At 38.1% G+C, this 23,618-nt stretch overlaps 1 protein-coding gene across 3 annotated transcripts in view; it reads left to right on the top strand.

The window, feature by feature from the left end:
• Positions 1-23,618, top strand: part of EPSTI1 (epithelial stromal interaction 1) — a 96,012-nt gene that overhangs the window by 39,470 nt on the left and 32,924 nt on the right. For all 3 annotated transcript variants that reach the window (XR_003532774.1, XM_027674308.1, XM_027674309.1), the window contains 4 exons: positions 1,475-1,568; positions 4,750-4,833; positions 7,600-7,673; positions 9,596-9,693. Coding sequence is in view for 2 of the 3 variants with exons in the window: in XM_027674308.1 (XP_027530109.1) it covers positions 1,475-1,568; positions 4,750-4,833; positions 7,600-7,673; positions 9,596-9,683 (340 nt within the window). In the remaining variant the exon portion in view is untranslated. The remainder of the gene's footprint in view (positions 1-1,474; positions 1,569-4,749; positions 4,834-7,599; positions 7,674-9,595; positions 9,694-23,618) is intronic.

Here is a 23,618-nt window from a genome sequence, read left to right as displayed (position 1 = left end):
AAACCCACGAAATCCGCAATTTAAAACTTCAAGTTACCAAAATATTCTGTGCAATCTTATCACTTAATAACTCCCCTTTCATGGAAAAATGTGAGTGCTTAAGACTCGTGCAAGAGGACTATTAATTTGTTCAACCTTGATACTCTATAGATCAGGGAAACAAATATTTCACTTGGTTCTTTCTGTACTGTGCATTGGCTGAGGTCTATGTGAACTGCCCAGGTAATGGAGGAAAGAGAGGGTGAACTGGGAATGATCAAACTCTTAAGAGCCTGGCTTGCTACAACTTGGACATGTACTTTGTACATGAAGTAGTAACATGTTTTTGTATTGTGTAGAGTAGCAGAGAACTTGTGGGTTCTTGCTCTTTCTCAGAACTTCTCCTCAATATACGACTCCTCACTGACTAGCAGGACATTTGCCAAAAAGACATCTACTCACCGTTTCAAATCATGGAGTGAAAGATAAAAACACACTTGGTAGTCTGTTTCAGCTGTTAGTCATCATCACTTTTTGGCAGCCAAGGCTTTTTCTCCAAGCTTAAGTCTTTGGTAGAGGCATCTTCTCCCCCACAGAGCTAGCTGGTTGCCCTGCTAGGAGAGTAAATCTTTGTGTTGAATGTGTCTTGAAGCACTCTTTCTGCTCTCACTTCAGTGCTTTCATGCTTTCCAAAGCTGTATACAGAAATAAAATTGCCTCTTTCCTCTAACTCTGTTCCTTTGAGTGAGCAAAGGCTTGAGTAGATATGTGTGGTACTACAGGCTAGGAAACTGATTCCCAGATACAGCACCCAAACTCGTGTTGGTTTTGTTTGTGACTTTAACTGTACTTGGTTGAAACTGTGAGCAAAGAGGTGCTACTTTGAAAATCTGCTTTATAAGGGTGCAACTGGAAAAAGAAATTTGTGCTTGACAGAATAAGAAATGACGATGCTGTGCAATTCTGCTTCAAATAAAGAAAGACAATTACTTTTTTTTTCATGCCACAAAATGCTTCTAAGTCTTTCTGCTTGATTAAGTAATCTCTTGTAAGGCTTCATCATATTAACCATGAAGGAAAATTCCTTAAAATTATCTTTTAAATTACTTACCAGAGATTTATAGATCTGGTAGAAGGATTTGCAACAATTCAGTGAAGCAGTTGCATCCTGACGATGTCCAAAGGTACATGAGTCTGTGTTACAGGAACTTTACAATGAGGAAAGAAAACATAGCCACTGTACACCCCAAATATGCGAATGAAAATAATTGTTTGATTAAAAATCCTCCCAGCAAATGTCTTATCCACAGTATATGTTCTATATCTTCTGTCTCATTTCATTTTATCTGTTTCCATAACCTTTTTTTTCCGCCTATGTTGTTTCTCAGCAGACACGTGATAAAACATCTAGGCTGGATTCCAAGGGTGGGATAAAAAGCTGTGTTTATTTTTATGGAAGCACTAACAATTCTATTTGGATTGGATTTCTTCATAGCAAAACCAATGAATTATTGAACAGATTGCACCTGGGTTTGCCAAAGAGTGGTTCCTGTCAGATTGCTAATCCTGGCCCAGAATCTACAGTATGGGTAAGCAAAATTATGGTGTGTGCTGTATTTTCTATCAGCTTTCCAGGTGCTGTCAATAGGGTAATGTTAGAATATTCTAATTGAGCTTAATTGTCTAGACATAACTCAATGAGTACCAAGGAGTCTTTCTGGGTGAATGAGATTACCTACATTGTCTCTTACATATTGGCACAGTATTCTACATAGTAGGGGAGTGCTCACAAATCTCTCTCTGATAAATGAGAACCAGATTTATACTCAAAGTTCAGATCAGAATCTTAAATATGCCCTGTACTCATCCATTGGTGGTAAGCTTTTATGAAATCTCAATTAGTTCTTGTCAGCAGATGCTTTTCTGCATTAAAAATCTAGTCAAAAGAAAGAGAAGCCTGTTTCTCACTGCATCATAAAAAGTGATTCCATACACTGCTTGGGGTCTTTGTCCCAGTTTGAGTGAGCCTGGTGAGTATCAATGTAATTAGGAAATAGATAAAGTATTGCTTAAGTTTAATTATTATAATTGCCTCTAAAAGGCTTTTCCACATACAATTAGTCTGTTCATGTCTAAACCAAGCTTTCCTATTATGTAATAACTTTCAGTGAGGAATATTAACCCTGAGACAGAAGTATTTCTCCTGTAGGGAGATTTGTAATTGGGGGGAGACAGAGAAGAGGCAGCCAAGTGGACAGAAATTACTGTTATAAGCAACTCAGAGGAAATTTGGAAGTATCTGATCTGGGCAGCCCTCTATTGTATACAATCTTGAACAGCTGAGTAACAGGAAGGGAAGATTTGCCTCCTTATTTCCTCAGAAGCCTTAAAAATGTGCAAAAATCCTCCTGTTACTGAAATTGCTGCCAACAGAGTATATGACAGCTGTCTTGCCCCTCCTTTCTCTTCCTGGTTTGCATGAAAAGGGAAGGTGATATTGAAATTAGGTTCCTTTCCCATTTGATTCTACCAATCATTTTGTGCCTCTGAAAATCCTAAAGAAATCTTAGCATATGTGAGCAGATATATATCTTGAAGGAGCCAACTCCTGTCCAGCATTGCTGGACAGAAGGTCAATTGCAGGAGAGTGGCTTTCAGACTATCTTTTGTAGTCCTGGATGGACAAGAAAGATGAAGGACCATGGGAAGAAAGAAAAGATGTCTTGAAACAACTTCTGCCTCCCTCTTGAAGCATCCAACACTTCAAACACTGGGGAGCTTGTTCTTTGGTAGGGAAGATCCTGCTCTGCAGCCTTTGTGTGGTGTGAGCATTGAACCGCGAAGACAAGTGAGCTCATATCCCCAGGACTGACTTGGATTTCAGCATTTTGGTGTGGTGTCTTCATATCCGTAGAGAAGTGGGTGGATGTCTGAAGGAACACTGAATTCTTTCAGATGTACAGGTCCTTCTTTTAGCCTTGGCTTTCTACTTTACCTACATATGTGTGGCTTTCTCATTCCAGGTTTTGACAGGTTTCTTAATAAATTATGCCAAATTACACACCATAGTTAATCTTCTGCTTTGCTAGTGTCCAAGCAGGTAATATACATCATTCATCAGTACTGTTCTTTAATACTAGCTGATATTATACCTGTCTGTTGCATAGCAGCATTTCTATAGCTTTCTGAATCAACTAATCACTTGCTTATAATGCAGCAATGCAGTTAGCAGTTCTCCCAAGCAACCTGGATGAGGTATGGTCTATAGGCATACTCACACCATCTGAGCTCTGTGTGAGGAATGTGAAGCACATAACCAATGAGTTGTTATCTAAATAATCTTGGCATAGTATCGAGATTCTAAACCAGTGGGAAAGCTAGGACTCTAATTTAGATGTTATCTTGAACGTGTCCTTTGTCTGGAGTAATTAAAAGATTCAGGAACAATGCATTTGAAGTAGTGAAGTGTGATAAGCTTAGGACGTGCCTGACGTGCATGCTAAAAGGGGGCATATATGTACATATATGTGATTTTTAAAATTTAAAATTCATCCTCTAGCACCAGTTTGGGACAATGTAATGGTCAAAGTTTTTTCCTCACATCATTTCTTTGGTAGTGATATTAATTCAGCACACCTAGTTCAACTATCAAGGCCAAATGTTACTTGATGTCTGTGAACAAATTTGACTTCTTTGGAGTGACTCTGTCATTGATGACTTTTTTAGCCTGCTTATTTAATCAAGCTCATAATTAATTTTAATCCTGTCTTTCAAAGTGTGACCAATCCTGTGTAGATTTTTATTGTCTTCCAACTTGATTAACATACTCTCCACACAATTCTCCAAGCCATTATGGAGAGTAATGAATAATATCGGACCCAGAATGAGTCTCCCTGGACACATGTAAAAACTTCTCCCAGCTCAAAATTGAGCTATTAATAATTGCTTTCTCTATTCAGTCTTTTTAGCAAATTATGTGCCTGTTGTTTTAATGGTGTCATTCTGCATGCATATATCAAGTTTTGAGAACATTGTGTAGACCTGCCACAAATTCCTCACCGAAGTCAGACCTGCACAATTCTTGTATTAAATTATACTGTCTCATTATTAAGTGTGCTACACTATGTCCCTGCTCAAAGACTTTTCAGTAAAAGTTCCAGTGTATAATATCCTGAAGATCCTATAAGATCCTAATGGCTTTTTGCTAACAAATAAAACTTATGAAAGACCAGGGCTAGTTACTATAATGAAAATTTACTGCACAGCTGAATATATTATTCATGATATGTAGTTCTGATTTTCAGGTGTCTTGGCTGCCCCACAAATAATAGAGCAGATTTGATCTCTCAGTTTCTGTTGTCTTACCTCCACAAATAATCCTGTTTTTCCCTCTGTTACCAGGCCTCTGTTCTGCTTTTTTATCTTGGTAATATTTCCAGTACTTTTTTTCTTCCCAGAATACCCCATCTCACTATCATATATCCTAACTGTGTTTTGTGACTGCTGAGATTATGTTTGTCACTGGGACATGTGCTGTGGATACTTTGTTGTGATGTGTAGATGGACATTCAGCCAAGCTGAATCACAGAGAGGCTTTAAAACGCTTCTTGTTTAAATTCTAGTTTTGAGACTATTCTGTTTCTTAAGTAACTAGAATCATTAAACCATTTGTATTTGTTAATTACCCATATAACAAATTGGGAATAAGGTTCTGGAGTTTGGCCTCCCTTTCCCTACACCAATATATTTTTATTTTCTGATGAAAAATAGACAAGAAGCCATGCTTATAAGCAAGCTCTTCGAGAGAATGATAACAGAAGATTAGAGGAAATGAAGCAAGAACAACGAAGGAAGGTATTTATACATTAACACTTTGCATAGTGTAACTTTTTTGCATGCTATGAAACCAATTAAATACATTGATTACTTGTAGTCTATGCACAGAGCTTCTCTTCGGCAAAAGTGATTCAGTCACTGTTTTCAAACATTGTGAGAGAGACGAGTCAAGTTGCAAAATTTGAACAGGGACGGGGCAATTATCTTCTGGGTTCAAGGCTGTTTGCATCTGGATAAGAAGCTCCTGTTTGCCTCTCCATATGAAAAATTGTGCAGTGTTTTTTGACCATGACACCTGATTTCATAGGCTAAGGAAACCAGTTTACTCTCTCTCAAGCAGAAGTCATCTTACTGAGATATTCATGATGATCTCAGTCTGAATAGTCTGTTTCTACAGAATTGACGCCCATGTGCCCTGCTTTCTCAAATGGGGACATGGAAACGTTCAGCTTTGCTGTTAATTATAGTATGCTTCTCTGTTCCCTTACTAATCACCTAAATGAAGAGTTTTGAATTGTCTAAAAAGCAGGCATGCCGTAACTGCAACTTTGAACTCCATCTTCTGCATATGTGTCATGCATTGCCTGAAATGTGTCTGAACACTGTAGTCCCTCTGGTATAGATTTGGGTACCATAGTCACATAAAGTTCATCTAACCAACGGCGATGGCACTGTGCCAAGTTATCTGTCTTGGCTCCAGGTCTGACTTTGAAAGTGCAGGGAGGGGCAGCATTTGAAAATCGTATTAGCGAATCATTGGAAAACATATGAGCAAATACTGAGCCTCCTGCTGTGCCTCTACTGTTACTAGTATCCAAATTCATGTTAAAGTACTTCCCCGGTCACAGAATCTTAGCACAACAAATTCCATGCGGTGAGTTTCTACTAGAGCTGGAGAAGTGGCTGATCCCCTCTCATGGATATTTTTCTTTACATGTTGGGGATGTGTCCTCGTTTCATGTTATTGTAACACTGTGATACTGGAAAAAAAGGTGGAGCAAAAGGGAGGTTCTTAATTGCTATCCCATCAGGTGTTCCCAGGAACTATAAAGAGTAAAATTTTTTAAAATCAGTCCTGATGAGTGTAAGGCTGATGGCTGTGGTATTCTGTACATTGATTCTTCCAAAGAGAAAACAGCTACAGATGTAAATTAACTTGCCCCTAATTGATGAGGGGTTTTTTAAGGGACTTGTGTAAAGCTGTAGACTCTTTACTAATTTCTACAAATTACTAAGAAGGTGTTGGCTGCTTTTAAGGCTGCACTTGTTTGCTACATGGTTCCAAGGTCTCCTTACCTTCACAGTTGCTGCAACCTATTGAGCAAAGTAATGCACTACTTACAGACCTACAGTAAATAATATATATTTTAAAAGCACCAATAATTTTCCCTCAGATATATGTTGGCTCGTTTCTACTTCAAACCAATATTTATTAAAGTAATCGTGAATTTTGTCTTGTGTGTACCTCTTGGCACAGTGTAGCTATAAAATGTGTAGGCATTGTCAGTTCCCTTTTTTCTTCAGAATAGGTTTTAGTATGTATTACTTGATTTAGAAATTTTCAGTACATTTTGAAGACTGCATCATGTACACACAATATATTTCAGAACATTACTCCAAGAGACGAGTCGGCATACTGGAAAGTCAGATACTGAGTTTTAATTTTCAGGTTGAATAGTTATTTAAAACAGTGAAAATTAGGGTTGGCTTTTTTATTTCTTAATGCTGTTTCTTCTTTTAGGGCTAGACAAATATTGATACACAACACATTCTCAGTTATTGATTTTCTTCATACATGTATTGAATAATTATTATTTAATGTTCCACTTAAATTGATTTACAGAAAAAAAAGACTTGTGGTTCCATTCAGTTATTGAAGCTTTTATCTAAAAGAATAATTTTATTTTAGTTTCTATTCCTACTGCCTCACAGTTGCTATGGAAAATATGAAAGATGGGTCTGTTCCTATCCCTTCACATTTGCCCTGCAAGCCAAATTTTTTCTGCAGAAAAATTTGCACCTTCAATTCTTGGGTGCCTTGCAAGGAGCAAGAGCTACACAAACAAGCAAATATGCAGGCCAGAGCCATACAAACTCTGTTTCCTTCACAGTTCTGGCTAAAATTGCATAAGCAAACTCTCCTTTGAAAAGAATTCCATTTGACACTTTTTATGTACCTTAGTATTACATAAGGATGGTTAGTCTGCTGCAATGCTGGGAGCTTGCATATGCTTCCACCACACCAAAAAGTATCATTTGCCCTCCTCACCCTGGTAGGAGCCCCAGGGAGCTGGAGGTAACACACCACCCCACATATCCCATATCTCATCTTTTCCTTGTGCTCTTTAGAGGCAGGAGGGAAAAGGACATGTCTCCTTCCTACCCTATGGGCAGCTCTGTCTGCTCCTGCTAGATTACTTTGGCTGTCTTCCCCCTTGGACTCACAGGGAAATTCAAACCCCTGGGTTGGGGCAAGGGGAAGCAGACTGGTGTCTGGCATATCCCCTTAAATGTAGGACTGTAAATGTCTGAATCATGTAACTTCCCACTTTTTAAGGCACAAACAAAGATTACCCACATGCTGAACAGAAAAATGAACTCAATTTTTGACATAATGCTGTCACATAAATAAAATGCTGCTGAGAGATGTTCTGGGAATGACATGTGGCTCTAACTGAGGTTAATACCATGTGGAATTAATAGGGTTTGCAGCATAAGTATGTTAATTAAAAGTAAGTTAGTTTGTTTGTTTATTTGTTTGGTTTGCACTTTTATCATTCCCAGGCTGAATTAATGGAATTTAAACAAAAGCAGGAAGAGGAAGCCAGGACAAGAGCACATCAAAATGAACAGAGGAGGTATAGTGCAAAAAATGCAGAGTATGCTCTAATTGAATTCCCACCTGGAAAGGGTCTCAAAATTGCAGGCACTCATGCTTTAGAAGACGATTGCAAAGAGGATCCCCTATCTCGTCTCTGGTTTAGCTTTGCTTTCAAATGAGGCACTAATATCTACCATTACAACTGCTCACTGTAATGCAGGATGACCCAGAGTGCCTTTTTAATTTTCTTTACCCTATCAGCATAGGATACAGGATAGGGAAGAAACTATTAGTACAGTATTAACTACTAGTACAGTACCTTCAGCTGGGACACACGTTTATCTATCTATCTATCTATCTATCTATCTATCGGTAAGATAGATATAAAATCTACATAATTTTACTTTCTTCTACAGTGAGTTACTTAGTCCATTGTGGTTGACTGTCACTAAGGTTAACAGACAGAGCTAAACATGGGATTTGATATCCATACAGATAGATACTGCTCTTGCAGTGCAGCAAGGCCTTCTGCATCAGCATTTCTTCACACCCCAGGCTGTGCCTCACTCCTGTGACCTCTCCATACTCAGCTGTTCTCGTCTTCCGCTTCAGTCACTTAACCGACTTTCCATTATCCTGAAGCACAGCTTTATTCTCAGCTTTATTTTCTGCTGGGAAAAGAAAACAATTCTCGGGCTCAAAAATAAAACCAGCATTTTTTAATACCATTATGGAAATATTAAAAAAATACTTCTGTAGGCAACCGCTCTCCATACTGCTTTCATTTATTTTTTTTCTCTAGCAAAGACATTGAGATAATTACCCATAGAAGCTAATGAAGGATTTTCGATTCACTCCATCTCATGTCCCTATATAGAAATAACACAGTATCTTGCATTTTATATTTTTCTTACCAACAGCATTGTAAAACATTAAAACAACAGTCATGTCTAAGCATGTATGTCATTCCTAAGCAGTAATAGGGGGAAAAATGAAACAGTTTTCAAAAGAGTCATAGAATTATTTGGGTTGAAAGGCACCTTAAAGATCATCTAGTTCCAACCTCCCTGTCATGGGCAGGGACACCTTCCACTAGACCAGTTTGCTCCAAGCCCCATTCAACCTCACCTTGATCATTTCCAGGGATGGGACATACACAGTTTCTCTGGCCTACCTGTTCCAGTGCCTCACCACCCTCAAAGTAAAGAATTTCTTCCTAATATCCAATCTAAATCTACCCTCTTTGAGTATACAACCATTACCTCTTATCCTATTACAACATGTCCTTGTAAAAAGTTCCTCTCCAGTTCTCTTGTAGCCCCTTTCAGATACTGAAAGGCTGCTATAAGATCACCCCGGAGCCTTCTCTTCTCCAGGTTGAACAATCCTAATTTGAAAATACTTAAAACAGATTGAGAAAAACTGCGTTTGCATTTGTTCATGCTTTCCATGTTGATAGAGCAGTGTAAGAAAATGCTAGTGTTGATTCCAGAGCTGGATAGTAGGGAAAGTGGTCAGCTGCATAAATTGTCTCTATTAGTTACAAGCTTAGGTTGTTTTTTCCATTTGCATTAGGAAATCGGTACTTCTAGAAACTTTTCTTGTGTGCTGAAGGCTGAATGATTATCTAAGATGTATTGTCAAAATAGGTAATCTCCCTGATAAGGTGAGTGGTGTTATGCAGGTCATCTTTCTATGGAGAATTTTTCACAGCAGCCAAGATGTGCCTTTTAATGACAACAGACTGACCACAGGATAAAGATGCACCTAGAGAACTGAAAATTAAATCCACTCAATCTCGTTCTTGTCCACGGTTATGCAGCACAGGTTTGAAAAATATAGGAAGATAGGCACTGAATGGAGGGGAAGGGAAAGCCAGTCAGAGAATATTAAATTTCAACAGTTTGTGAATTTCTCAATTACATTCAGTCATTACTCATTTTTTTATTGTACTTTAAGGGTAAATAATGCTTTCCTGGACCGACTCCAGAAGAAAACACAACCTAATAACAGCTACCAAGCTGGATATACTGGACTACCTCATTAATGACACAAGGGTAAGTTTTTGGGTGCAGAACTTGAAAGTAATGAGTTGACTTTTTCTCCAGACACTATTGTGTGTCTGAGTGTGTTTAACCTGCCTCACAGAACTTACAGTCCTGGATGGCTGTCCTCAATAGCTTTTAAGAAGGAATCCTGTCTATATATAAGCTGTTCAAATGGGAGGAGGGAGAAACAGTTGCTCTTGTAGTAGAATTCAGTGGCTTTGCATGCAAGATACTCACCACAAGGAACAACATCCAAAGTACTTTCTTAAGTTCAGAACAAGGATGGTGAATTGTTAGGAATTTTTTGAAAATCTTTAAATGAAAGATGTTTGGATATGCTGTAAATATTTTAATATGGTACTGAAATTTGAGTGGAAAAATCACATATATGTATATATATATATAGTTATTCCCATGTATAGTTGTTCATTTTTTACCCATATAAAGTTATGACAAAGAAGGCCCAACAACAACTGATTTAAAATCAGTATTTTTAAGGATTCTTTGAAGAAAAGCGATCTTGACTGTAGTCTATTAAACATCCATTCATTTTTCAACTGTCCGAATGAGGCATTAATGTGCCTGTTGTTTAGAATTGCACTCTTCAGTATAAACACAAATCTAAAATTATGTGTATTCCCATCACGGAAATTTCCATTAGGTTGAAATTCCATGGATGAAAGGACTCTAGTGCAGAAATGGAGAAGTTAGGAAGACTGAGCAGCAAAATGATGAAGGTCTAAGAGAATTTAATGAATTTGCCAGTGTAGAGGAAGGTGTTCAGCTGATAAACTAAAAGCTTGAATTGGATTTGTTGGACTATCTGGTGAGGATGCATATGTTGGCCGATAAATGCCAGGAAGATTTGGGTTCAAGCATCTACAAAGTCAAGGCTTAGTTAAAAAGCAGATATTGTTACTGCTGGAGTTTTCCATGTGCTGGAGCTGTCTTCATCACTACAAGCTTTGGGAAAGTCCTGGACCACAGCAGAGGGCTCAGGAACCTTGGACTGGTCCTCTTGGTCTTGTGAGAGGAGACAGGACCTGCCAGTTTAACCTCTCATAAGGTCTGTGAGCAGATAGATACTTGGCAAACCAGGTGGTTAGAAGCTTTACTGGTAAGGTCTGGATCATGCGCCAGGCAGTCCAGAAGTTGCTGGAAGCCAAACTACAGATGTCCAGACTAGTTAAAGACTATGAGTAAGACAGCACTGTGTATGGCAGGCCTGAGTCATCTCCTGAAGGATGGTATGTCTACAGATAGCAGAATTAGATTTTGAGTAGGACAGAGCCAACTGATACCTAGTAAAGAGCAAAAGGTAAAGTTTGCTGAATGGTGCCTGGTTAACAAAAGCAACAAGGGCACTTTCTGTCTTTTATCCTCACTTGTATACTGGTCCTTGATAAACACAAAAGGAAATGTGTGACATAGCTGAGATTCCCAATATCTAAACTTGAGCATCTCCATCAGAGCACCTGCCATCACCACTGGAAACCTTGCCATTGCCTGCAGAGGTAGCAGCAGGGTTTACCTGTAGCCAGGTGCACATCCTCTTTCACAGGGCAAGTGTTGCTACCACCAAAGGAGTGTACTCAGCCCAGGTACAGTTTTAACAACAGATACCTCTGTGATGTATGCAGCCAATCCGTGGGGGAGTGGGCAAGGGTGTTCAATATATATATTCAAAGAATGCATCAACAAAAACACAATAAAACCCCATGTGTGGAAATGACTAATTTCCTACTCTGTTGTTTACTTAATGGTTTCCAAGGAGCCTGTCTTCTGTTGAGTAATGCTAGATCTGTTTTTCCTTTATGTTATGATGTGAGATTTGAAGACTTAACAGAGAAGGGAAAGATTAAACAATGAAAGAATATGTCATAATGGAAAGGAATTAAAAATGAGCATTGGTAACTAGTACAAGAAAGAAAAATATCTCTCAAAAGACAGGCTGGAGGCGGCAACCTCAGTGTCTTTATGATGAGGTTCTTCTCCCCCTGGGATTTTAAACAAAAAGAACTGAACTCCAGGTGGGGCTTACCAGTCATGTAGTCTGCAGCCTGGTATTTTACATTTCAAGGGAGCTAACTGAAGCAGGTCAGACTATATACTAAGATTAAAAGAAATTAGAAAGGTTCACAAAGTAGAGACCTGCAGGTAATTTTGAGCCTGCTCTGTCTGTGGTGAGCTGAAAAGAAAATATTTGTTCTCTTTCTCTCTTTTTTTTTCCTGTTTGAACTCCTTAAAGTCACAACAGCTTCACGTAACAGAAACTGAACATTGTGCTCTGTTGTTGATGTACCTGCTGTATTTTTCACTGTTATTTCTATTGGCCTGGTTTCCTAAGGAAATGAAGTTTGTATGATAATGCTGTCTGTCTGCATGTAATAAGGTTTTCAAGCTGATGGCCAATCTTAGCCAAATTTGAAAGAGATTATAAGTCTCAAAGATAATTAAATTTCTGTGTGTTTGTGAAAAGCAATGACTGGCGTAGGAGAGACCCCAAAACAGTGCCCCACTCTGAGAGGTGGTGGGAAGGACCTGGACACTCCTTCGGCTGCAGCCCTCTGGCTGATCAGTGAGGACACAGCTCCCGAGCAGCTGCAGCTCTGCCCTGGTTTCCTGGGGACATGGATATCACAGGATACGTGGAGAAAAGATGAGGAAGATGAATATGTAGTGTATGTCTCAGCATGAGGGAGGAGCCCAGCTGTCCCCTAATCAATAGGAAATGAGTTTTCATTAATTCAATTGCCCTCTAGACATTTCGTGGTTTATTAGGAATATTTATAAACTGTTATTTCGAGAAGGATGTTCATGAAAGTAATCTTTTCTGCCTTTTTGGTTTTAAATGCCAAGGTACCTTTTATGTCGTTATGAGGTTTCCTATTTTTAATGGGAAAACAACTTAATGAAGTTCCACTTCTACCTGTGAGCTACTGCACCCTTGAGAGAACTCTGAGTCTTCTTGCATGCTATCGAGAAAGTTTTGATGTCCTTTCCACTGCCATTGTCTCTGACATAAGGATAAACCTCTCAGGATAGGAGAGTAAAAAAATAATTGTTGTCCTTTCAACATCAAAGCTTAATAAATAAGATCATATCATAGAATCATAGAATGGTTTGTGTTGGAACAGACCTTAAAGATTATCTAATTCCACCCACCCCTGCCACGGACAGGAACATCTCCCTAGACCACATTGCTCAAAGCCCCATCCAACCTGGCCTGGAACATTGCCAGGGATGGGTCATCCACTTCTCTGGGCAACCTGTGCCTCTGGATTCCTGTACCTCTCCATCCTCGCAGTAAAGAACTTCTTCCTGACTTAGTTGTTACTCAGCTGGAACTTATAACTGAGTCAGTATCTGTTTACTGTAATGGCACAAATTATGAGTTTTATTTAAATAGTAAAACACTTCTATTTTTACAAAAGAATAACTTTAAAACAGCTGCACATTTTTATATTCAATCCTCATGAGGTTTGCCCGTATTAAAGTACAGAGAGATTTGCAGAGGCCAAGTGCTAATACATGGCAAGCCTGTAACAGAGCCCTTGTTTATTTTTTGCGTGGAAATGGAGCACTGTCAAGTACTCTTTAGTCTCTTCTGTTAATGGGAAGAGGTCACACGGTGAACATATGAAATTTATAGGTCTACTCTTCTTTAGGGAAATGCTATTTGTCTTGCTGAAACTCTCTGAGCTATAGGAAACCCGGAGTCTAGAAAGCAAGATGACATATTACATCTTCCCGTTTCATGTCTCCATTACACCTGGTGTCATGCATAAGAATGAGAAATGCTCCCTTGGATGCTGACTCTGCTCTTTCAGTGGATGCATAATTCTAGATATTTGCTGTGGGAAGCAACTATGCCCTGAAAACACAGGTGCAATGGGACAGGAAACCCCATTCTCCTCCTTTCCCATGTGCAGAACAGGAAGTCGATAGATGTTGGATAAATCTGTTTTGAGGAAACATGATTTATGGATAAAACTATTTTAAATAAACATGGTTTGTGGGTTTGCACTTGGTTTAGTTCTTGTAGCATGACCCACGGGAAATTCTTTTTGGAGCATTAACCAGCACTTGGTTTGCTATTTACTACCAGTTGAAGAGGGAGTATGTCATGAAGTTTACTGTTGCACAGTAAAAAGAACCATAGCTCAAAGGCCCCTGAAGTCACAAGAGCAGCATACATGCCACAGGTTTCCATAAACAATCAGTCTTTAATGAACTTTCAAAGTATCAAGTTGCACTGAAAATGCTGGTTTCCCAGCTCAAAGAAAAAGGTTTTACTTAATATGGAAATATTGAGAATAGAATGTTTATACAAGAAGGTTCCAGAATGCAATCCACAGTGCTTACATTTGTTCTAATGAAGAACGTGATTCATTAATATAGTTTTAACTTGGTTAGCTTATGTACAATCTGAGTTGAAAAGATTATTTTTTTTTCTAAAACTGGTTGTTTTCTTGTTAGTTTGTATTTTTCTTTTTATTGAAAGTAGTATGCTTGTTTTCCTGGCAGAAAGATGGCAGAAAATATGGAAACTACTTAGCAGAAGTATCAACATCAATATAGGGACATTAGATGAGTAGGTCCAGGCATGCTGTATCCCAGTTTAATGACTTACCTCTGTCAAGGCTGTCAAACATCATATGCAGATGCGTTCTGCCTGCCTTGCTTTGAACTCAGTGAAAATCTCATTCTAAAAGAGAATAGTGGCAGCCTGGGAAGGAACAGAAGAAACTTCTCAGTCTTTCAAATTGTGTGAGGTCAAGAAACAACTGAGGTATCTGAAGACATTTGAAACACTCCTAAATTGTAATTTTTTTCCCCCAGTAAAAACAAGATACATTTATCTCCTGAGTTGATACACCCTGCTATTCATATTGAGTTCAAATCAAAGACATTTCTTGCTAGAACTGGAATCTTGCAGAACTGTTTACTTGTTATTTTAAGTGGAGTTTCAAAAGGCCAGAAAGGTCTTCAAATAATCAACAAAGTGCCACTCAACTGTATAACCATAATTCCTTGCATAAATGTGTGATTGTACTGTATATTGTACTGTACTAATGCATTTTTTTCTTTTATCCATAAGTCAAATTACTTGGAATGAAGGAGGAAAAAGGTAAGAATAATGAATTTGTTTGTTGTTTTTAGTACCAATGCCGGTATTAATTTAGCTTTTGACATTTCATTATGACAGCTTAGGTAACTTAATTTTGAAGAAGTATGAGAGGGGATCTTAAAATAAATGCTTTCCAACTCTGTGTTTGCGGCCATGCAATGGCACATGTCTAATCTGAAACATGTTTTTTTGTAAAGAACCACAGAATGTATATTGCAGGTCAGAAGAATTGCTGATGGCAGGGAATGCATCTTCTGGGAGTGCCTTGATATTTAGGCTAAAACCTCAATACAGCCATGTTCTCTGCATCATGTACTGTACATGGATAAACCTGGACAGCTGAGGAATGTGGCTGGAACTGCAGGAAGTGACTCTACACTTTCAGTAGTCTTAAGTGAAAGAGAATGACTGTTATGGGCTATGTTCTTCGTGCTATTTCTCATGAGCAAAAAGGGAGATTCATATCAGTGGAGGCTGTCAATAAACACCATTAATGAACCAATCAGGCCCTCTGTTTTCAAATGCCCTTTTCATAGGGCCCACAACACCTGTTCTTTTCTGAAAGGGCTCCTCTACTTTAATTTCCAGTTACAATATAAAAATTTCTGCAGAGCCTTTACTTCTAGGCTTGGAGACTTTGGAAGCAAGTTCAGGTACCTTGCAAGTTCAAGTTCTTGCCTTAGAAGATGGCTCTGACTTTTTGGGGTTTTTTTTGAGCTAGCATTTTATAAAAAGGAATTTAAAATAATCAAACTTTCAAAAGTCCCTTGCTTCCAACCCTTCTTCCACAAATCTAAATATTCTTCTGTGACTGTTGTCCTCATTTACTGCTTCAACAGTTACATTAGTATTTTTGCAGCAGGATTGTATTCTGAAGATGGTATCGAAATAATATTGTTGGCCTCCCCTGAGCTGTCTTTTCAATTTTTAAAATTGTAATTGTTATTAAAATTAACTCAAATCACTAAAGAATGACAATGAGTAGATGAAGACAGTTCTCCAGAGGGGAAGAAATGGCCATTTTTTGGATCCCACAGTTCTATTAGGTTTTATAAACTGTGGACAGCAAAAGGAATTCAACATATTGTATTCTTTGTTGTTTTTCCCAGTATCTACAATATATTTACATATGAAGTGTATACGAATTATGGATAGGTGTACTTTTTTAAGTCTTGTTTTACTGTTGTTGAGAAAACACGGTTCAGCTTGCTACATTAATATATTGTTCAAAGAGTTATTAATATGTTTGCAGATAATTAGGACAGTTTGTGAATTAAATTTTAAAAAAAGATAGAAATTCCTTCATGAAGGCTTTACATAATTAAATGTTAAAACCTGTTGGAAGAAAAGGAAAACATTATTTTCCAGTGGACTTAATCCCTGAGAAGTTGACTTTGATTTTTGTTTTGGCTGTAAAAGATAATTTTTAATTCTGTTTTCTCCCGCTTGTTACAGGGTATTGGAGAAAGACTCACTTTTATCTGGCCTAGGCAAAATGACTTCGTAAAAGCTCCGAGAAACCTCTTCTTTATCATTGTGATTTTTTTCTTACACTGACTTCAGCTGCACACCCACTTCATGAGCAATCTGCAGAGACTGTTTTCTAGCTGTCATTATTCATGCATATTTGAAACAACTGATTATGAAAGTCTATTTAATTTTTAATAAGAATATATGTGGGTTTTTTTCATAAATTGTTTTGCCTCATGCAGAATGTAATTATCTCGGTCTTTGGGATCTCAGAAATTAGTTAGTGGCTGCAGAAACTGCAATAATATCTGTGTTTACTTACTGCTCTATACCCAGACAGAAACAACTCAGAGAGGAACTAAAGAAGAAGATAGAGGGGTTTCTTTTGGGAAGGCAATTTTGTGAAATTGTTTTACTGCTATATTCAACAACAAACACTCAAGAAGAAATGCATGCATCGTAGACAGGATCTTTTAAATATGTTCTTAGAAAAATACAGCACATGAAAGAAATAAAGCTTGAAATAACACTGAAGTTTATTTGATCACTCCACAACTTCTGTGGTATGATATACTATTTTTTCACTTTGCCTGTTTTACCTTGGTAACTTCTGTTACATGTGTGGGGAAAACTACTCCTAGGTTAACTCTAGTTTCTTGCTTTTCTTTGTCCCTCTAGTCTAATGGAATTTAATTTGAGTCTTCCTCTTTCTGAGACAGTTGGCAACATTTTAATGCTTTCCAAAAGTCAGATGCAAGACCAAGACATTTCTTATGTGAAAGCAGGTTCTACAATACATGTTACATAAACCACGCAGAGAAGAAAAAGTATCTGTGGCATTTACAAGTATGTCTTAGGCCAAGTTAAAGGTTTCTGGAGCAGTTTTGTTCAGCATGCAGGCATACCGTGATGTTTTTCCATCACCTTAGCAGTATGGAATCTTCATGATGAATCACCTGAAGTTTTCTTTTGCACCATTGATGTTGCAATCTTTGCTTTCCCCTCTAGGACACTCTGTAGTTGCCCTTGGCTCTATTTGTGGCAAAGAATTACTCAAATCTCTCATACTACTAGCTAGCTGGTATTCATAAGAAATGCTAGAGATCTTGGCAATATTCTGTGATTTAGCCTTTTTTTTAGGTATCTGACACTGGGAAAATTCCTTGGGAAGACTTTTCATACCTACATAGTGGCAATGTATTGCAAGCAGTATTTGACTGTGTCATTGGGCTTTTGCTTTGGAAATTAAATTTACATTTCCCTCCAAGAACTCCTTCACCCAGCCTTATTTGATAGATATCCGGATGTCTGCAGAGTGGGCTACATATACATGCATACACGTATATTTTAAAGGAAATATCTTTGCTGAGTCAGATCCTTGTATTGTACACTAATGAGAATAAGACTTGCAGGTAGCCTTTTTGAAGTAGTGAACCTGCAGCTTCTCCACACTTGATGTATGGTACCCTAGAACCTGCTGACAAAGGCTCAGTGGAAGTCATCATTGTCCCTGACAAGTTGAAATTCTGTTGCTGTGTTTCTCTATCCAAAGAAAAAGAAGAACTTTTTATTAACCTGTTACTTTCACATTCAGGAAAAGTGATAGCAAGTCACCTTGGGTAATGTCTTCCATTAAGCTTGTCTTCTTTCTTTTGCCTGTCTTCAAGGATGAAACTTGATCACAGTCTTCAAAGTGTTTCCCCTTATCCAGCATTTCAATCTCTTATTTGGAATGCTGTCTACAAACTATTTGAGACATTAACTATTCTAGCCCTTTTTAATGGCAGAATATCTGACTTTTTCCTCTCCTATCTTTCTGAACAGAACAAACAAATCTATATGAACAGTAGCCCAGGAATTGTCTTTGACAGCCATGGCCTGAAATGAAGATGATAAGAAGTTACATCCATCCACAAATGGATGTTAGCAGGATATCTGGAAAATGTTGTTCTTGTCCTGTTGGAAAGCTTCCAATATCTCAGAATTACCACCTCCCCACACACATATCCTGCCCAGACTTTGAAAGCAAAGGGATGTTATGACATCTCTTTAAATGGGTTATAATGAAATGAACTGGCTATAGACTGGAAAATGACTTTGTTTGCCAAGAGTTAGGAGCTGATAGCTGGGCATGTTTTTGATCTATCTGTTAGAATAAACCTTTGATAAAGATTTTCAAATTCAAATAGGTTCCTCTAGTTACAAGTTATACCAACTGAACTCAGTATCTTTATGCTGTGGCATAAAACCTGATTTTTTATTACTATATAACAGTAAATGAAAGGTCTTTTTTTTTTTTAATTGTTGTTGTCTCAATATAATTCACACTGATGATCTTCTTATTTCAGAAACAAACCTTCCAACAGGGAGTTGTATGGCTCTGAAAGCTGCAAAAGGAAACCACCTTGCTTTTTCATTGCTGAGTCAAATTCATTTTAACAAACTGACTAAACCATTATGATCAGCTATTCTGAATTCCAGTATAACTTGACAGCAAGTGTCCTATGTTTAGCGTTTATGGTCTGCGTAAATCAGAAACTACCTTCCTATGAAGAAATGTAATATTAGTTTAAGGACTTACAAGACTAATTCTCTGTTACATACCTAAAAGTTGTTCCAATTAGCTACTAGAAAGGGAGCTAATCCATAGCTTACATTTTATGTTACTCATCCACGTTCAGTTCACACCCTCGCTTCAAGAAATCCAAATCCTTGTCTTCTGTCTTGGAGAATATTTTAACCACCAGGTTCTTTAGGGTAGTTCTCAGCATCCAGGCTGTGGTGACTCTTCTGTTTTATACAGAAGAATAGAAATACACATGAAATGAGAAGGCACATAGCTTTATCTAGTCCAAGAGCAGGATGTTGCTGCTGTGGCCTGTGCCATGGCTCTTGACTCCTTCCACAGACTCCTTCTCTGATATATCCTATGGAAGCACAAATGGAAAAACACTACTGCTATTTGCTGCTTCCATGTAACCTTTATTCTTTTGCAATCATTTCTTTCTGAGAGACTGATGTGCTTTCCTGACTTCTCTCTATGTCCCCTATTTATCCCATCCTTTTCTGTCTTGGCATGGGGCTGCATTAGGAAGACCATTGCCAACGGGTCAAGGGATGTGATACTTCCCCTCTACTCAGCACAGGTGAGACATCAGGAGTGCCCCGTCCAGTGCTTGGCTCCCCAGTATGGGAATAATACAGACATACTGGAGCATCTTTGATAGGAGAACAGACTGAGAGAGGTGTGACTGTTCAGCCTGGAGAATATAAGGCTCAGAGGGATCTCATACACGAGTAAATATTGGAAAGAGGGAGAGTAAAGGAGATGGGGTCAGGTGCCCAGCAATAGGACAAGGGACAATGGGCATGAGTTAAAATACAGAAAATTCTATTTAAACACAAGCCTCTTTTTTTTTCTTTTTTTTTTTTCCTTTTTTTTTTTGGTATTGTGTGGGTGATTAGGCAGTGTCACAGTTGCCCAGAGAGGCTGCTGAGTCCCCATCCTTGGAGATACTCAAACCCAAACTGGACAGTCCTGAGCAATCTGCTGTAGGTGACCCTGCTCCGAGCATGTCTAGATGCTCTAGCAGTCATAGGCAGGCACTCAGCAAATGCTGACACTGTTAGCACTGTTAGTAGGCGTGGGAGCTTTTGCTGTGACTTTGCCTGGGTAGAAATGCAAGCTTGAAGATGAGAGAAAATTCACCTGTGTTTCTTCAGTCTCTCATTAAAGACTTTCTAAATTTCAAACTGTTCTAGGGATCTCATCTAATCTCTCTCTGGTCTGCTCTCATTAAAAAAGAGTGGGTTTATTTCTTGCCAACTTTAATTCCTTTTTTTTAAATTTCACTTTGAGCCCACATTCCCTGTTCCTAGCTGTTTGATCTTTGCACTTAGGTCTTTAATTAAAAGAAGGCAAGACTAACTTTTCCTGCTGCCTGGACCTCTCTCTAGGAGCTATCTTTATCTCTTATTCAGCTAGTGACAACCACAGTCTTTACCACCAATTTCTTTTTCCTTCCCTCCCAATCCATGAACTCCCCTGAACTATATTTGGGTAAGAAAACCCTAGCAGAAATGTTATTTTTGAAAGATGATTCCTATTTAGTATTCTCCTTTAAAGTCTCTCTAGCAAATTCTCAATTTGCTTATCTAGACTTTGAAGTTTGATTAGTTCTTTATTTTTAAATGAGAAAGTCGTACGGCCTTATATAACTCTGCTCTTTTAACAAATGCTCATTTTATCAGACTAGGAATTCCACCACAAATGCAACTTCTATATATTTAAAGTTTTGTCTTTCATTAAACCATGTTGTCTGGTATTAATGATGCTGTTCACTCTTAATTCTTTATTGAGCACATCCTCTTTTGCCTTCCTGAGATTTTGCCCTGAGTAAGCATTAAATTGACAGACCCATAGTTACATTTTCAGCACATTATCCTGAAAAATTTATTTCCTGTCTTCTTTGTTCAATCTTTTGGACAGTCACCATATCTCAGAGGATTTATTCAGTATCCTGCTTTGAAAACAGCAGTTTAGCAATCTCATCAGTTGATACATCTACAGCCAATGGTTCAAGTTTTCTGCTTTGTTGATATTCAGTAACTCACTAATTACCAAAGGAATAAATTATATATATTTCTCTATTCCCATCTGAAATAGTTATCTATTGATGGAGGGGTATAAACATAAGGCATACAGGCCAATGTGGTCAGCCATATGTTCCATTTATTATTTAATTAAGTCAACTTTTATACAGTTTAGTTTGTTTGGGGCACATGCTTACAACAAGGTGATTGGATAGCTCAGACTGTACACGCGCCTCATGTCTCCAGTTCATTGGACCTGATGTTCTGTCCACGCGATCTGAAGTCATAGTTGGAATGTAGAGGCCTTCCTAATTAGGAACTTTCTGAAATCTGCAGGTGCACCCTTATCTATACTTTCTCAAGGCTTTCTTGCTCTAAACATACTATGTTCTCAAACCTTATAATTAGACACACAGCTAACAAGTATAAACATTGCATATTTTCACACAGTCTATAAGCATAAACATTACAGCTTACAGCTTCTAGTCATGTCAAGCAAGGCCTACAGAAATGCAATGGAAATTGTTCACAATTTGAACCCTGCAACAGTTATCTGTCTGTTTCCCAAAAATAAATAAGAATGTATGTTGCTACCAGAAGTGAGAATTTCGCATTTTTCTTCCTCTCTGGCACACTGGTGGTTATTTAACTAATCTGGGGGGATGGCAGAGTTTCTGTGCTGGTGTTCCTTGTCTCAGATACTTTGATCTGGAGTAGGGTGTTTTCACAAGCCATGGTACATGACTGGTGGCCACTGGAGAAGTAGGGTATCTCATTACTGTAAAATTTCATCCTCACAGTAGGTAAGTTTTTAGTAGCCACCTTCCATATTTACTCCATCAGGAAATCATAGAATCATAGGAAAAAGGTTAAGTCTTAGATTACAAAGGCAAAAATAAAGTTATGAAAAGAAGAAAGTAACAAAGGCAATTTTGACATAGCTCTGACACCAAAGCTTTTGTCTAACTGACTTCAAAGCTTTGAGTAACACCGTGGGCCAGCAGCCAAGAGAAGAACAGACAGGTCTACTCTTCGTAAGCAACTTCTTAGTTACAGCCAAAAGTTTTCTGGTTTGTTCAATTGAATTTGATCAATACAAACCCAGAAAAAAAAACATTTCTCACCTTGAGAATCTTCAATTTTCTCCTTAATGTAGACCACCCTATACTATTTCAGTCTTGCTCTGCTTTTGTGGAGAGACTCCTTTGCTATTGACACTCTCTCTCTTTTTCCTTTTCTTTTTTTTCCAAAATAAGGTGCAAAAAATTTGTCAGCATGCTTAATTTGTGTTTGTTTTGTTGATCTACACAACTGAAATGCTTCCTCTGTCTTCATGGAGAGTGTGGTAAACAGATGATTAGCTGTTTTAGCTGGTTTAGATCAGCAATTGCTAGCACATCAGAGACCAGAGCCCTTCAATCTCAGAAATTGGCCTACTGGTCTATTCACATACCTGATCCAACCACATTTAAACAAATCAAAGAGACTTGCTACAATGAACTAATATGGACCTTTTGGTGGAGGTTAAGGTAAGTGTAAACTTTGTAACTGCAAATCTGTTTTGCCCTATTTCTTTTTAACCTGAATAACAAACAAACAAAGGGGGGGGGAACCCAAACAAAAAAACGATCCAAAAAAACCCAAAACCCCCAGTCCACAAAACCAAACCAATGAAAAAAAACCAAAACCCAAACTCGTTTTTTTTTAATTTCTTCCAGAGGGAAGAAATGGTTTACTTTGATAGGCTCAAATTTTTTTGATTAACCATTATTTTATGTGGCTTTTCAAAAGTTCTACTGTACCTTGTCGCACTAGATCAAGTCTGATGAATTCTCTGTTCTCTTGAACTTTTATTTTTTCTATATGTGAAATCAAAACTCAAAGTGCTGATTACTTTACTCTTTAAATCAATGTCTCTCTTGGCTCTCCTTCAAAAAAAAGTCTGTGTGAAGCAGTGATTCATTCTGCTTACTCTGTTTAATCTGGGAAAATGCAGTGCTTGCTCTTTGCACCTTGATAAATGTCTCCAGCAGAAGGTAATAGAAAATATTTTAACTGAAATAGGTTAAACTGGTAAGAAAAAATCCCAGACGTAAAGATAAAATCATTTAACAGACAGATTCAATGTAATTATTGCCTTATAAGTTGCAGCTCCTTTTGACTTCAAGTGGGATAACCAGCACTTGGGTCTCCTGCAGGTTAGCTCTCCGATGTCACAAAACCTGCAGAAAGGACAACTTTTAAGACTTGGGAGTGGGTCTGTGAGCTCATGAACAAGTACTGAAAACAAATGCTACTGTGTTAGCAAAATTTATGATTCATAGAGGATATTTTTCTTACTGGTTCTGTTTTAACTTTAACATAGGGAGCAGTAATCTTTACATCAGTCTTCTAATGATGTGAGACAGAATAAACTGCAAAGGGAAGTGGAATACAGATACAGAGGTGGTACGTGTAGACCACATACTAGGTTTGTAGTTTGCATGCAGAGAAGAGAAGCGAACACAAATTGTTCCTGAAGGAACAGTTTATTTTCTGTTCTAAGGAGTGCTTTTACTGAGGGAAGGATTCAGTTCTCTGAACTGTCTGGAAGTGCAGATCTGTGGAGCCATCTTCTAGAGAATCTTTGACACCTACAATAAATCAGCCTCTGAGGACGTCTGTCTGTCTTTTCTGTCCATGGAGAGAATATAAATGTTCACCACAGACTATGTTCCTAATTTTTTTGATTATGTGAATC

Source organism: Neopelma chrysocephalum, unplaced genomic scaffold (assembly GCF_003984885.1).
Source record: "Neopelma chrysocephalum unplaced genomic scaffold, ASM398488v2 Primary Assembly neopelma1_25, whole genome shotgun sequence".
NCBI lineage: Eukaryota > Metazoa > Chordata > Aves > Passeriformes > Pipridae > Neopelma > Neopelma chrysocephalum.
The sequence above is the reverse complement of the archived record's forward strand: the minus strand, read 5'-3'. Positions and strand labels throughout refer to the sequence as shown.